This window comes from Podarcis filfolensis, assembly GCF_964270895.1.
Source record: "Podarcis filfolensis genome assembly, chromosome: 5".
Taxonomy (NCBI): domain Eukaryota; kingdom Metazoa; phylum Chordata; class Lepidosauria; order Squamata; family Lacertidae; genus Podarcis; species Podarcis filfolensis.
Window position 1 is genome coordinate 79,499,444 of NC_139608.1, and position 15,585 is coordinate 79,515,028.

General features: G+C 44.0%; 1 protein-coding gene across 5 annotated transcripts in view; it reads left to right on the forward strand.

Annotated features, from left to right (window-relative positions):
• The window catches only part of RASGEF1A (RasGEF domain family member 1A), a 94,332-nt gene that overhangs the window by 74,270 nt on the left and 4,477 nt on the right, over nt 1-15,585 (forward strand). For all 5 annotated transcript variants that reach the window (XM_083614783.1, XM_083614786.1, XM_083614785.1 and 2 more), the window contains exons 5-12: nt 2,716-2,937; nt 4,222-4,296; nt 6,591-6,683; nt 9,491-9,593; nt 10,865-10,944; nt 12,603-12,794; nt 13,735-13,858; nt 14,504-14,576. In XM_083614783.1, coding sequence (XP_083470909.1) covers nt 2,716-2,937; nt 4,222-4,296; nt 6,591-6,683; nt 9,491-9,593; nt 10,865-10,944; nt 12,603-12,794; nt 13,735-13,858; nt 14,504-14,576 — 962 coding nt within the window. The remainder of the gene's footprint in view (nt 1-2,715; nt 2,938-4,221; nt 4,297-6,590; nt 6,684-9,490; nt 9,594-10,864; nt 10,945-12,602; nt 12,795-13,734; nt 13,859-14,503; nt 14,577-15,585) is intronic.

Sequence of the window (15,585 nt, forward strand, 5' to 3'; positions counted from 1 at the left end):
GGTTTAAGAGTGACAGGCATGTGTCTGTTTAAAATGTTAATGGCCAAAAAAACTAGAGTGATTCAACAACTTTGGCAGCAATGCATGATGATTGGAGGTGATGCTTTGATATTAAAGGTGTTGTCAAGAGTAGCATGACAAGTTTCAGGATGTCAGCAATGTTGTTTACCTGCATTTTATTAAGCTGTCACAACCTGAAGGCAAGAGGAAATGATTAAGGCTATGTGCTGGGTTTTTAAACGGTGTGCGCATAAACACTCGTACAATCTCACACTAAAGGAAAACAATTATATTTTGTTTTATGTTCAGTTTTCATTATCTGGGTCATTTTCAAAATTGGAGGAAACACTCCTGTCTCCTCCTTGTCTCCCATTCATCAGCGAGGCTATACCTGAATCAAGAATAATAAGTTGTAAAAATAATTCACCTTGGTAAAGGTCTATGTTTCTCAGGCTGTAAAATATGCCTACAAATATCCAACAAGATCAACAATAGCATGTGAGCCAATAAAATGGGGACAGGGAGAGTGGTGTATATGTGTTTGCATACCTATGCAAAAGAACAATAAAATGCTGTAAGGCCACCTGCTTGTGATGTACAATTTCTGTACATGTCTACTCAGAAGTAAGCTCCACTGGCTTCAGTGTGATTTACAACCAGGTAAGTCTACCTAGCAGAGGGACACAGGTGGTGCTGTGGGTTAAACCACAGAGCCTAGGACTTGCCGATCAGAAGGTCGGTGGTTCGAATCCCCACGATGGGGTGAGCTCCCTTTGCTTGGTCCCAGCTCGTGCCAACCTAGCAGTTCGAAAGCACGTCAAAGTGCAAGTAGATAAATAGGTACCGCTCTGGCAGGAAGGTAAATGGTGTTTCCTTGCTGTGCTCTGGTTCGCCAGAAGCGGCTTAGTCATGCTGGCCACCGGAAGCTGTACGCCGGCTCCCTCGGCCAATAAAGCGAGATGAGCGCTGCAACCCCAGAATCGGCCACGACTGGACCTAATGGTCAGGGGTCCCTTTACCTTTACCTTTAAGTGTACCTAGGATATAAGCCTGATCTAGACATATGTCTTTTCAATTGAGAGCCATGTGCAATCCTTCACATTTAAGTGGTAACAATGTGGGAGCATCAAATCACCATTTGAAAAATCTGAGCTTTATGAAGATTGCTTACTCACTCTTGTCAATATATCCCCAAAATGCAATATCTGAAGTATCTGTGGAAACAAAGGGGGAGTTGGTGCATGCCAGAGGCACCAAGCTCTGCCCGACATTGGGGAGGTGGCTCTTTGCGTGCGCGTGACATCACACATGTGACACTCTGTGAGGAGGCCCAGTGAGATTAACCTCTGCTGTAGGTTTAGTCACACATTAGTCTAGCCAAGGCAACTCTCTCAGCCAATGGTTCTGATGTCTAGGGCATCCTAGGGACATGGTTCTACTTGTCAGACTTTTGTGCTTATATATATATGCAGTGGTAACGTAGCAGTCAGGTAACAGCCATAAAATAAACATGCTGACATTGGCAATGTCGCTTGCCGTGGAGACTCAAGGATGACACAGACAGGCTGCTTTTGCTGCCTGAGTAAGCAAAGATGCAAGACATACCAAGGATTTCAGACATGAGCAGGGCCCAAGTGTATTGCGTAGGCAGTTCTTTAAAATCTCGGCGCAATAAGGAATACTAAAGGAAGATCAAGCAGCCTGCATGCCTATGCAAGCAAGATGACAACATTTATCAAGGTTCATGGCCATGTGCTTGAGGTCACAATTGAGCAACAAGCCAAATTAACACCTACGTCAGCAAAGAGAGTTTATGCAGACTCTGTCAGTTGTAGCAATGTTGTCCCTGCTTATATATGTAACTAGAGCTTGTTTCTAAGGTGAGAGGTTATTGTTCCTCTTCCGCAGGACTTTAGCAAGGCTATACATTACACAGATAACATGGAAAGCAGTCTGAATATTCTTGACTAGATGCCTCTATCAAGGAAAGGTGGAGCATCTTAATGTACTCACTTCCCCTCATATTCTCCTGCATTCCTGATGTTGGAGCTGATGTTGAACTGTGCTTTGGGCTAGGAGTCACTGAGCTGGCTCTTTCCTTGATTGTTACCTCCCATGTGATTTGAAACAACTGTTTCAAATCCAGTTCAGTTAACGTCAAATTCAGTTAACATCCAACTGTTAACTGAACTAGAACCATAGAGTTGTATAGTTAGAATCCTGAGGCTCATGTAGTCCAACTCCTTGCAGTGCAGGAATATGCAGCTGTCCCATGTAGGGATCAAACCTGCAACCTTGGCATTATCAGCACCACACTCTACCCAACTAAGCTATCCTAGGCTAACTAATTGCTGGCTGCCTAAGAGTATAAACTGTAAGCTGAGCTAGTAATTCTATATGACTAGAATGGATTGGCAGTTTTAGCTTCCATTCAGGGGCATTGTTGACTCAAGTCATTTAAGTACTTAGCATCCTCCCTGTTTTGGCTGGTATCTCAAATCACCTGGCAATCCTACACAAATTGGAATGATGATACAATTCATCTGCAAAAAGCTCTCCAATCCTCCTGAGGGCTTATTCAGCACATGAACTGACTTGATGCTGAATTCTAGTATCCCAGTCAGAAATCTTTCCAGCGCAATTCTGATTAACAAAGAGACAATCTAGAATTTCCTCAGCCAGGAATAATTAACATCAGTCTGTTTTATTGATTAGGAAAATGGAACTGTGAAGAAGATCATTAGCCAGATGACGCAGAATCTACTGATGACTCTTGCGGCACGCAATCAGTACCAGGAGATCAGAGAGAAGTTCCGCCAACCCGTGACTGACAAAGGCACAATCCTGAAAACAAAGCCTCAGTCGTCACAGAAGGACATACTGAGTGTTTGCTGTGACCCACTTGTTCTTGCGCAGCAACTCACACACATTGAGCTGGTGAGTTCCTTTATCTTCCATCTACTTGAAGGTTTAGCAGGGCCAGGGCAAGCTGTTCTCCAGCCGAGCTCTGAGTTACAGCTTGAAGGTTTGAGAAAAGTGGCTTCTAGGTATAAGAGAGACTGAAGGAAGAAGGGAGTCTGGCAGTTACAGAGACAATGAACTCACTTGAGCTGGAGAGAGAAAAGACCACTTGCGACTGATCACTTTCTCACTCCTGCAACCTCTTTTAGGAGATTCATTGCATTAGCAAACTCTTGTTCCTGACCTGGAATATCTCAAGGAGGGAAAGGGAGGGGGAAGAGGAGTCACAGTCAACGTCAGAAGCTCACTGTCTTCTAAATCGTTCTAATGAGTACTTCAGCCACTCAACCCATCCATACATGCTACCAGGACTGATTTCAAAGGTCGTCTCAGAGCAAGGCTAACACACCCAGAGCCTAGGAGAGACAAATGAAAGCAGAAATCTTTCCCAAGGACTACCTCTCTTAAAGGTCCAACCACATATCTGCATTACTGTCCCCTGGTTCCCTGACCTGGAGTAAGAGATGCCAAATATTAACCTGGAAGCTCTGCTGGTGAATATGCAGCTGTGACACCACCTGCCCCATTACATCAATGGTTATTTTGCCCACCCATCACTCCTCTCTGCTGTGCTGGGCAGCAAGAATCTCTGCTTGCTACAACAGAGAAGGAAAAAAGGGTGGAGAAAGGACCAATGGAGCAGCAGGGTGGGAAGACACTCTGCCACATGTCTTCCCACTGCTCTACGCCCTTACAGAATCTCCTGGTTAGCAACAAGCAATCCAAGCTGATGCATTTCAAAAATTCCTTCCTGCACTTTCCATAAGCACCAACTTACACTGCATACGCACAATGCATTTAAAGTGTGTGGTCCCCCAAAAGGAATCCAGGGAACAGTCATTTAAAGGTGCTGGGAATTGTAGTTCTGTGAGGGGCAAACTACAGATCCTGGGGTCTTTGGAGGGCAAGCAGTGTGCTTTAAATGGATATACACAGCCTTAGGCACAACTAAAATCTGGTCAGGCAGTACTGAAAAATCTAGACAAAGAAAGGGGTAGCAAGAGAGAAAGCAAACTCTTAAGTATGTGTGTGACTCTGTGAAGCAGCACAAGGTGTGTCTTTTACAGGACCCAAAGCCTGTTCTGTTAAACAGATGTCAATTAAGATCTGGCCTGACAGGGCCGGCTGGCTGCCACAGCTCTCTGTTCCTCATATGTGTGCTTGCAAAATTGACGGCCTTTGCTATCTTGCTGTATCTAGGAGAGGGTGAGCAACATTTACCCCGAGGACCTCATGCAAATAATCAGCCACGTGGACTCCCTGGATAATCACAAGGTGTGTACAAAGTGTGAACGCAGTGGCAATTTGAAACAGGGCTACAGGTAACACTGCGTGCATGGCTTATACAGGTGTTGAAAATTAAAGGCAAACTTATCTTGTTTCTGTAACAGTTTAAGTGTTATAATTTACCCCAAAGAATCTTGAGCATTGTAGCTTGGTAAGGGCATGGTATGGGGGTTAGGATTAAGATCCTTGGCCAGAAATCCCTAGGCTACTATCTCCCACCCAGAACTACAGTTTCCAGGATTTCCTCAAGAAAGCGGATGACTGTTACACCAGACTAAATCCATAGCACGGGCCACCCTTTGCCAAGCAGGTGCCCTCTAGATATTTTGGACCGCAACTCCCATCAATCACAGCCCTGTGGTGACTGGAGCTGATGCGAGTTTTGGTACACAACAACTGGTGTAGACATTCAATCAATAGCTGCCCAATCTGCCACATTTAAATTGACACCCAGTTCCTATGGCACATACCAAGTTTTTGTACACCCGAGAAGCAAATGGGAAGAAATAGGAAAATTATCACCTGCAGTATTTAGCTAGTTTCTTGAACTGTCAAACAACCAAGCTGCACTTGGATATGGGAGAATAAAGAGGGATGTACTCTAAGAGAGGGATAGCCAGTGTGGTGCCATTCAGATGTTGCTGAACTCTCAACTCCCAGCAAGCTTGGTAAATATTCAGGGATTATGAGAGCTGAAGTCCAATATCATCTGTAAGGACCATATGGCTAGCTCTACTCTAATAGGACAGCTCCTGTTAAATAAGCTGACTGCACTGATTTCTTCGCTAGCTGAGGCTTTCAGTACATTTTAATATATTGTGCATACATATAGCATGAGGCCTTCTTTTCTGTTCATGCTTTATGAGGCTTAAGCATTGAGGATAAACAAACAAAAAAATATTGCTGGATAAGACAATAGCCCCTGTCGCTGCCCCCATCCCCTTTGTCTCTTAGGTGCCCTGTGAATTTTATTCAGGTAGGAGGGAGAGAGATCCTTATTTGTGAGCTGCCACCTACACAGCTGGGAGAACATGTAAAGAGCACCTTATGTAGCAGTTCTTTTCTGCAAGTTAGCAATTATGGAATTCAGAGGTCAAGGAAGTCTGCAGGGATATTGTACAAGACTGGGATCTGTCTAGACACAACAAGAAGAAAAGATTAAATATCATAATTCACACCAGTACTTATTATTTTGAGCCTCTTTCCTTAAAGTCCCCAGGTAGCAAAGTGTCATATGTTGTTATTTTTTTTCAACCTTCCTTCAAGGTTAAAAGCAATTTGAAGTTTCTCAGTTACATACAGTGAGTTGAGTACGCCCACCTTAGCTATTGTTCCCTACTAGCATATAATGTTACTGAACATGCAGTCATCTCTTAAATATGACAAAATGGGTTTGGACAGTGTGTATTTTTTCTCCCGCTTGTCATTCCTAAACACTTATTGAAAACAATATGCAAATCCTTACTATTTTCACAAACACCCCAGGAGGAAAAGCACGAGAAATATACACCCCTTTCTCTCTAAATGCTCTAAGTGGTTTCCCCAACAGCTGTACAGACCAAAAATTCAGAATGATATAAAAGAGAGCCAAAATTCTTATTTTTAATGGTGCACTTATAGCCAATATAATTGGCCATATTTGGGGTGTTCCCCTCCCACAATTATAATTGTGCAAGGGAGGAAACAACAGGGCCATGCTTCGTGGCCTCACCCCTTCCTTAGGGGGTGTTGTCATTGCCCAGACTGTGCACCTCACACATTTGTACAGTGTGGCTGCCCACTTGTGGAAGGTTCTCCCCTGGCACCATCATTACATATCCAACACTTACAGCAGTCCCATCCCCTGAAGAAGTTACCCTTGCAATATGTGAGAGGTGCACAGATCAGGTGACAAGGAAGTGACATAGGAGGCAGAGCCAGAGACTTCAGCCCTGCTCCCCGACCTCACATAGGCCGTAATCCTGTGAGGTGAGGGGGAATTGCCCATGTGGGGCACTTGATTGCTGGAAATGTCTCAAACGGGGAATACTTTTGCATCTGACAGAACTCGGGACATAACATTTCCCCGATAGCAGAGGGAACTGATCTAGTAAGGAGGATACCACATGGGATGGGGGAGTTAATTTGCCCCACGCTGCCGTTGAATCACAGCCTGGAGAGTGTGTCTGTCTTTGAAGCATGCAAGCTGAAGTCACTTGTGTGGAGATGCATGGGTGTCACTGGAAACAACCATTTTTTTCAAGCCCTTCGTACAGGCATAATTTACAACCTTTCTTTTGCAGTGCCGAGGCGACGTTACTAAGACTTACACTCTGGAGGCGTACGACAACTGGTTTAATTGCCTCAGCATGTTGGTGGCGACGGAGATTTGTAAGGCAAGTACTGACAAGGGAAATGCGCCAGCTACTCTTCCTTCACTCTTGCAGTTTTTGGCCCAACTCATTCCAAACTGCCTTGGCTGAAACTCTGTGTATCTTAGCCACCTCCCACCAAGTAACATCTCCTCTGGCTCAGGATGCATATGAATGCACCCGCCCATGCAAAAATGCAATCCTTTACAGAATATTTGTTGGCACTTGAAGTCGGCTTCCATTTGTATTTTTTGCACCCATTCTCGTCCTATTCTGATTTGACTCACGCTGCGTAGCAAAAGCCCAATTCATACATTCCCCAAGCAGCATTACTGCTGCTTCACCTGGCTCCATCCCATGCGATGCTAATACTGTAGGGTGTAGTGATATCCCAGGAGGCTCCTTCATCATTGTACTTCCTCTTGAGTTCTAGCAGATGTGGCACTGCAAAGTCCCCTGTGACTTTCGCCTCCAACACAATTAAGTGTGTCATATATTTCTGGAACTTTATGGGATGGGGGCTGTGGGAAATAGGAACCATGTTGCTCTGGAAATGTATGAACTGGAGCACAGCGAGGGAACAGGAATGGGTTTGGTCATATGAACACACATAATGCCTTATCTAAACCACTGAGCCTCTTGGGCTTGCCAATCAGAAGGTTGGTGGTTCGAATCCCTGCGACGGAGTGAGCTTCCGTTGCTCTGTCCCAGCTTCTGCCAACCTAGCAGTTTGAAAGCATGCCAGTGCAAGTAGATAAACAGGTACCACTGTGGGGGGGAGGTAAACGGTGTTTCCGTGCACTCAGGCTTCTGTCACAGTGTTCCGTTGCGCCAGAAGTTGTTTAGTCATGCTGGCCACATGACCCAGAAAGCTGTCTGTGGAAAAACGCTGGCTTACTCAGCCTGAAAGCGAGATGAGCGCTGCAACCCCATAGTCACCTTTGACTGGACTTAACTGTACAGGGGTCCTTTACCTTTACCTTTTTACCTTTTACATCATGCCTTGTAACAAACAGTACAACTTCGCTTTAGAATGAACAGTGTGTAGGTGTGGAGATGCAAAAGTCTTTGTGGCTTCCAAGATGCAAGCTTCGCTTGAGCTGCTTACAGTTCCAAACTAAAACATACAGCATGTGTCTCTTTCTCAAACTCCATATAATAAAAAGGAAGGGAGAATTGTGTGCCTGTGACATGAAAGTATCTAGAGGTACTTAGAACAACCATTAGTGACTGAGAGCTGAATCACTTTCTTAGAGTTTGTGAAAACCCAGTATAGAGAATATGTAGGCTTACCTCAACCGAAGTGTCTTCTCTGTATGCAAACAGGTGGACACCAACCGCACATAGGATTCGTAACATGTCAGAGTCTGACCGGAAGATGGAAATGTATCCCAAAACATCATCTTCCAGATGTACGAAATCAGTATGGTAGTGAAAAACTTACAGTGATAAATATTGGAGTGCATTTTTCCAAAATTCTTAGAGTCATGTGGCAGAATCATGTGGTAGCATCCTTCCTGGCTTATATTATTATAGATTGCAGGTAGGCAGTGATATTTTTGGATGCTCCACCATGTCAGTTAATTTTCTGCATGTAAAATCTTGCACACTGGGAGAAAGGTTCTAGCATAGCCACTCCCTACATGTGATTCTCCCATTAAGAAAAAGAAAAAACGTTTGTTAGACCTCAGAAACAAAACTTGAAAAAATAATGCACAAAGCAAGCATTGATCCACTATCAACAAGGCTAGTGAACAGTGACTGATAATTGTACCAAACCCATTAATTCTCAGAAGCTAATTACAAAAAGCAAAGACAAAAATGCAACTCAGCAACACGTCATGTGGGAAGCAAATGTGTTTTTAAAAAAACAACATGGGGCAGTCATTCGGACAAAGCTAAGAATTTAAAAACCCTTTGTTTTCAGGGGGAGAGATTTAAGTGCATGCCTAAGTCTCCCACTTTAAATGAAAAATGTAAAGATATTTTTTCCCCTACTGTGGCAAACTGCAGCAGTGGCACCAGGACTCTCCTGGAAAAATGCCTCACTTGGGGGGGGGGGACCCTTGGACCTTCCTTGCAGTGAAGGAGAAGAAGGTGCATGGGGTGGCAGACATGTTCACTTTGCTAGGTGGTAGCATCAGGACTAGCAGCCAATAATGAGGTGAGCGAGAGTGAGGGGCCGGCAATTTTTCGCTGCCTTGTCTGAGACCATTTTCTTGCTCTGCCTTAATAATTGTGCAAATGCTGTTGCTTAGTCTCATTTCCCTGCAGATTTGAAGTGAGCTTAGTGCTTTACCTCAGGATATCTTATCAACAGTAACGTTAAAAAAAGATGGATTATAAATCCTCAGTGCTATAGTGAAGCAAATGCCCTGCTTCCACCCTACAGAAGCACACCTCCCCTGGATGGAATGTTTCCTATTTTCTACATTTGAGGACAGAATGTTTTAAAAGTATTTGGTTTTCCAGTCACCAAAATCATTCTTTCTTTGCTTGACAAAATTTCCCCAACGCCTAGTTTCTTCCTTACATAAGGCTACAGGATTCCAGCATCCATGGACATACAAAGTTTTCATGATCTTCCAAAGATAATGGCTCTTTAAACAAAACAGGGATCTTAGATCACTATCACAAAGGCTTACTCTAAAAAAATGGGGGGGGGGAGGTGACTCAAATCAGGATAGAAGCATCAACACCTTTTCCACTGAAATGCTCTTCCTCAAAGCCTTTAAAAACAAACAAATGTTGTTTGCTTGCGGGATGCCATGCCTCCATTGAGTAAATGCCACCCCACTTCTCCCATTCAAGGTTTGCATTTTAAATTTCAGGTCGTGAAGAAAAAGCAGCGGACAAGAATAGTGGAATTTTTCATTGACGTGGCAAGAGAGTGCTTCAACATTGGAAACTTTAATTCCATGATGGCCATTATCTGTGAGTACTCTTCCGCAAGGCACCTGTGGGCAATGTGTGTGACAGCGTCAGTAGAATGATGGTGTCTGCGTAGATGCAGCGTCCCGCTGAGAGTGCTGCACTCTGGATGACAAATGGGCATCAAAGATATTACCAAGTGAGACTCTCCAAATAATTAACTGGTAAGCGGTGGGAGATCAAAAGAAGAGACAGGGGAAAGACAGGTAAAAGTAGTCTGCGCTTGCCAAAGAGACGAGCCACACAAGACCTTTTCATGCATTGCAGAGTGGCAAATCAGAGTTTGAGGCTCAAAGCATATTTGACAGAGAGGTACAACCAATCCTGGCTCCCTGGTGAGAGTGAGTCAGTGCATGTTTGCAAAAGACAAGTGTGCCTCTTCTTGTCTACAGAATCTAGTGCACACTTAGAATATTTTAGGTGTATGCCTAATGCGTGAATTGTCCTGATTACATAAAAGGACTTTTTTTTTGGATTCTCTGAAAATGCAAACTTCTCCCAGCTTCAAAACTTTGGCACAGATGTAACAAAAGTGACCAAAAGCGGACACAGAATTGTTTTCTCAATAGCAAAATTTCCCTCCATCCTGCGTTAAAACATGTTTAAGGTACGCAACAGCCATCTTAATTGGGATTGAGCTAAGAAGAAATCCGGTCCTAGACTCAAAACTGGCATTGTCACCTGAAGAGGAAACACACATAGATGAAGGCTGTGGGGACACATCCAGTCCCACCATGCTTTAAAGTGCACTTTTGCAGCCAGCAGCCTTCTGTATTCATGGAGATTCCCTTTGTGAGTTAGGCTCTTGGAAGATCAGGGCTTTCACCCACTGCAGAAGTACACTTTAAACATGCAAATGGGCTGGAAGAGTTGCGCAGCCCCAGTTAAGAGAGCTGCAACCCCAACTTACAGATGTTCCCTCTTCAGGGAAGGGGGCTTAAGAATCCTGGTTAAGTGGGATGCCAGGTCAGTGCTGGTGCCAGTGCAGTGCTCAACCATAGAAAGGGTGGCTAAGGAGGGATGCAGTCTGGAGAGGAGAGGAACAAGTGAGAAGCAGCACGCAATCCCATGGCCTGTTTCGGATCTCTTACCTGGGGTTACCAGAGCCCTTCATTACATTTGCACTACCCTCCTTTGACACAACTGCCTGCAGAAGTAGTGATTTGCAGAACATAGCACCAACAGTACTGCTGGAAGCATCCTGACAGACATGCAGGGATGTTTTCAATGATTTGCTGAAAATTTTCCATTTGTTTTTTTCTTTCTCTTTTTAGCGGGTATGAACTTGAGTCCTGTTGCCCGGCTAAAGAAAACTTGGTCCAAAGTCAAAACAGCCAAATTTGATGTTTTAGAGGTAATTACATCATCATCATCATCATCATCATCATCATCATCATCATCATTTATACGCTGCTTTTTCCACGTGTCGCAAGTGGTTCACAACACAACAGCAAAAATCCGCATCAATGCATTACTAGAACAGCCCAGAAAAATGGATTTTAAAGCATGATATGAAAATCCAAACCATTCATTTTGATAATACTAACATTATAGCACCATAAATGGTTCATGCTTTGCCATGTACTGCCAGAAATGTGCCATGTATTTCTTCCTTTTAAAAAAGTCTTTAAAACTGTGTTTAGTAATTGTTCTCTGCCCAGAGCCAGATAGTATGAATGAAGCTCAAAAGGTACACTATAAGATGCTGAGTGGGAAACAGCTAAGATAGCCTGATCTCTCATAAGCCACTGAATTTCTCCATAAACTTTAATTCCGTTTCAGTAGAAAATAATATTTAAAAGTTCCCCAGTGCCCATCAGACATCTGCAGCTTTGCACGCATTGGGCTGGAACACTGCAGAGAAGGAATACATTGGTTCATCTTACTGAGCAATTGGGCAGAATAGTGCCTGTGCATCTTTAGTCCATAAGTATAAGATCCTTCTTAAAAACGGGAGCTGAACTTTCAGAGAAAGGACCTGGAATATCCCTAATTGTGGCCGGTGCCCCCTCCCCCACCTCAGTCCCTGTGGTATCAGCCCTGTTTAAACACAAATGATTCTCCTTTTGCCTTCATGATGTATATTCATCTCCAATTTAAGTCTGCCATCTGGTGGAGAGTGATGATCAACATTTAACCAGAGTAATTCCTGCCACAAACCTTTCGTTATTTTTAAATGAAAACAAGCACAACTGGGGAAGAGAGAAAGCGAGGAGGGTGAAATGGTTTGGAATATTTGAAAGATATTGTTGGGGGCTTGTCCTGAATCACTGGAAATTTCACTAATATTCTGCCACTCTGGCCCTAAGTAGATCCTTGCAACAAAAACCAGTTGGTGAAAGAAGCACACCCCACTTTCAAACAATAAAATATCAAAGCGGGAACAAAAATTGAACAAATGATGTTTCTCTCCAAAGGCAATATTTAGTAATGCCTGATGACTTATATGTGTGCACCCAACAAATCATAGGCAATATCTTTCCCATCACTCCAGCACAAGGCTTTCCAGTGGACAGAGTTCATATGTGCAGCTGTAGGTCATCAGGTGTCAGGTAATCAAGTGATGTACATGGATGTGTGAACCAACCCTGAAAATCTCTGGATCACAATTCCCAGGTCAAATCCAAACCTGCCCATGCAGCGTATAGGCAAGCACCCATCTCATACAGAACTCTCCATACTCCTTTGGTTCCTCAGAATGCAACCTGTCTAAAGGAATGAAATAGCACTTCCCCCAGTCTCAAGAAGGCTCTGTGGGGAGGATGTTTGTAATTATCAGATTACCCCCATCCTGATCACTGTAAAGCAGGCATGGCCAGTCTTGGCCCTCCAGATGTTTTGGGACTACAACTCCCATCATCCCTAGCTAACAGGACCAGTAGTCAGGGATGATGGGAATTGTAGTCCCAAAACATCTGGAGGGCCAAGTCTGGCCGTGCCTGCTATAAAGCAAATTTTGTAAGCCTTTGTACTCAGAGGAATTCTAACAAATTCTCTTTTTGATCCGAACAGCATCACATGGACCCATCCAGCAATTTTTGCAATTACCGAACAGCCCTTCAAGGAGCAGCACAGAGATCGCAGACAGCACACAGCAGCAGGGAGAAAATAGTCATCCCCGTTTTCAACCTCTTCATTAAAGATATCTACTTTCTGCATAAAATACACACCAACCACTTGCCCAACGGACAGATAAACTTCAAGGTACAGCTTGTTTTGCAGGCAGTGAATGAAGCAGTTGCACAGTGAGCGCTGCAGGCATACAAAACATCCAAGCAAAAGAACAGAATGCCATATGTAGTCAGTGAGGCTTGCCACTTGGCCATTTTTATACCGATCTGTTTGCATTCTGTTCCTTCAGAATAGGTTTGTCACAGCTTGCTCACAGCCTCACGTTCAAACTAGAGCAATTAACCAATCAGGGGCGGGGGGGGGGGTGGAATTGCATTTGAAGTGAGTGCATCTCAGCAATGAGAAAAATTTGGGTTACTTGCTATCACAACATTGAACACAGAACCTCTGACTCCTATGTCCCCATCTGTAGAAGATGGAAGTGCTGGCTGGATAATGGGCAGGGGATGAAACTATTTTACCTAGTGGTTAGAGTACCAGAACAGGACCTGGGAGACTTGGGTTCAAATCCCTGCTCAGCCCCAAAGCTGGTGTTGCCAGGATTGCACAGAGGAGCTGGATGCATGATCGGGTGCTTCTACATGGGAGGAGGGAGTGAGGTGGCTGCTGCTATGTGCACAATTGCAGCAGCTCTAAAAAGGCCCATTGCAGCTGTGCCAACAAAGGTGACAGCAAATCCATAGGGATGTATCCAGTGCTGTCCTAGTGCTTGTGCAACAAAACTCCTTGGCTCTTCCTGCACATACCTCAAACCAGCTCTGGAGGGTTTGGGGGACTCTGGAGCACATTCTGGAAGGAAGGATGCATGGGGAAAGGAAGAGAAAGTTATGTTTTGTGCAGCACTGGATGCAGCCCATACAGTTGACAAGCCTTTTGATGGCCCTGTTTCCTGGGGGGGGGGGCTGTACACTGTCATCTCCAACCATTGAACTACAGGCTTAACCAAAGTTCAGAAGGTGGCATGAAATAAACAATAATGAAATGCTGATTTGAATAATTTTATCTCACACAGAAGTTCTGGGAAGTTTCAAGGCAAATCCACGACTTTATCACATGGAAGCAGGTGGAGTGTCCTTTTGAGAAGGACAAGAAAATCCAGAGCTACCTGCTCACAGCACCTATTTATAGTGAAGAAGGTACGATTATTCGGCAGCTCACGCAAAATTTGCTCGTTTCCACAAACAACATGTGCAAGAGGCTCAATGGTGAAAGTGAAAATGGGCAAATTTGTCAACAGCTGTGGATGTTGTTGGTGCTGAAGAGGAAGAGATATAAACTCTGCAACCGACAAGCCTAAACCACGTGGCAGTATTCTAAGAATCCATTAATCCATTAGAGGATTCCTTCTGCTGTTAGGGCTCCGTTTGAAAGGATACATACTTGCAAGGCTGCTGACAATAATGCAACCACAATGTTTTATAGGCTTAGGGTCCAAGGCGGCAGGTGTAGTTGTAACTATCCATGCTTTACAGAATACCATGGAGATAAGAGGGGGGAAATGTATTCTATCTTTTATGTCTCCTAAAATGCTATCGTTTGACATCATTATGGCTATAAAAGGAGAAGGGCTGTAGCTCTGTTGCGGAAGGAACAGACAGGGGTGGGAATGTTCCCTGTCCCAAGTTGTGGAAAGACACTGCCGGTCAAAGCAGTACTGAGCTAGGTTGGGCAATGTTCTTATTACATATAAGGCCACTTCCTCTGTTCCTATGTCATCAATATCCTGTTACATGTTCTGACTGACTTCCCGTCCTTCTCTGCCCCACCCTCCCAACCCTCAGCTTTGTTTATTGCATCATTTGAAAGTGAAGGTCCAGAAAATCATATGGAGAAAGACAGCTGGAAGACACTCAGGTAATGAAACCAGTTCCTTGGTTCTTTCTCATCCTGTGAAATGCAACCTACACTACCGACCTTTTTGAGCCTTCAGAAATTTGGCATGGGAGATACACATTAGGTAAAGAAGAGGTGCCGCCAAGGTTCGCCATGCTCATGGACTCCATGATGCTTGCCTCAATTGAGAGGCGAGAATTAGAAGATAATTAATTCTTCTCTAGCTCAAATTAAAATCAAAGCCACACAAGACTTATTGGTCTATTTCTGCTTTGAAGGACTACACTGAAAGCCAAACACCCAAACCACCCAGGGGAACATAACCCCCATGCAATACATGATTGCACAGTATGTGAAGGGGGGGGGGATGACATTGTACAATGCTCATCTTTGTTGAAAAATAGAAAGCCAACACAACCAGCAAAGGACTTCTCCCTGGTCTACTAGTTTCCTTTTTGCAGGATGTTTTGTGTGGGTTTTTAATATTTAACTTGGATAGTATTGAGAAGTGATATTTCCCACCTGTTGCCTGAGGCACTACAGCCCATCAACATTCTGCAATCTTATTTTCACTTCATTTTGCAGCAAATTTAAATGCAACGCAGTAGAACAGCTCTGAATTGCACAGCAGTCAAGGCCTTGCTTGACATAGGCTGGATCCAAAATCACTTTTTGGTTGAGAGATACAGTGTAGGTGTAGTAGCTAAACTCAAGTATTAGTCTAGATTTTTTTAATATAAAAAACCAACCAACCAGGGAACACCAGTTCCCATATCAAGGGCCAGAAACCTGATCTGTGGTCAGTTTTCAATACATGGTTGAGGACTGGCAAGTCATTATCAAATGATTGAGAATACTGGGGTAAAGACAGGTAACAGAGAAAACTAGAAACCTAATCATCCAGCTATGCAGTTGGGAGATCTGAAGCCAAGCTTAATGGGGCAGCCAGACATCAATAGCTGGGAACTTATACCAGCGAGTAATCTGAGCTGATCTCAAGTATATTCGCAGTTGCATCTGTTTCTCTTAA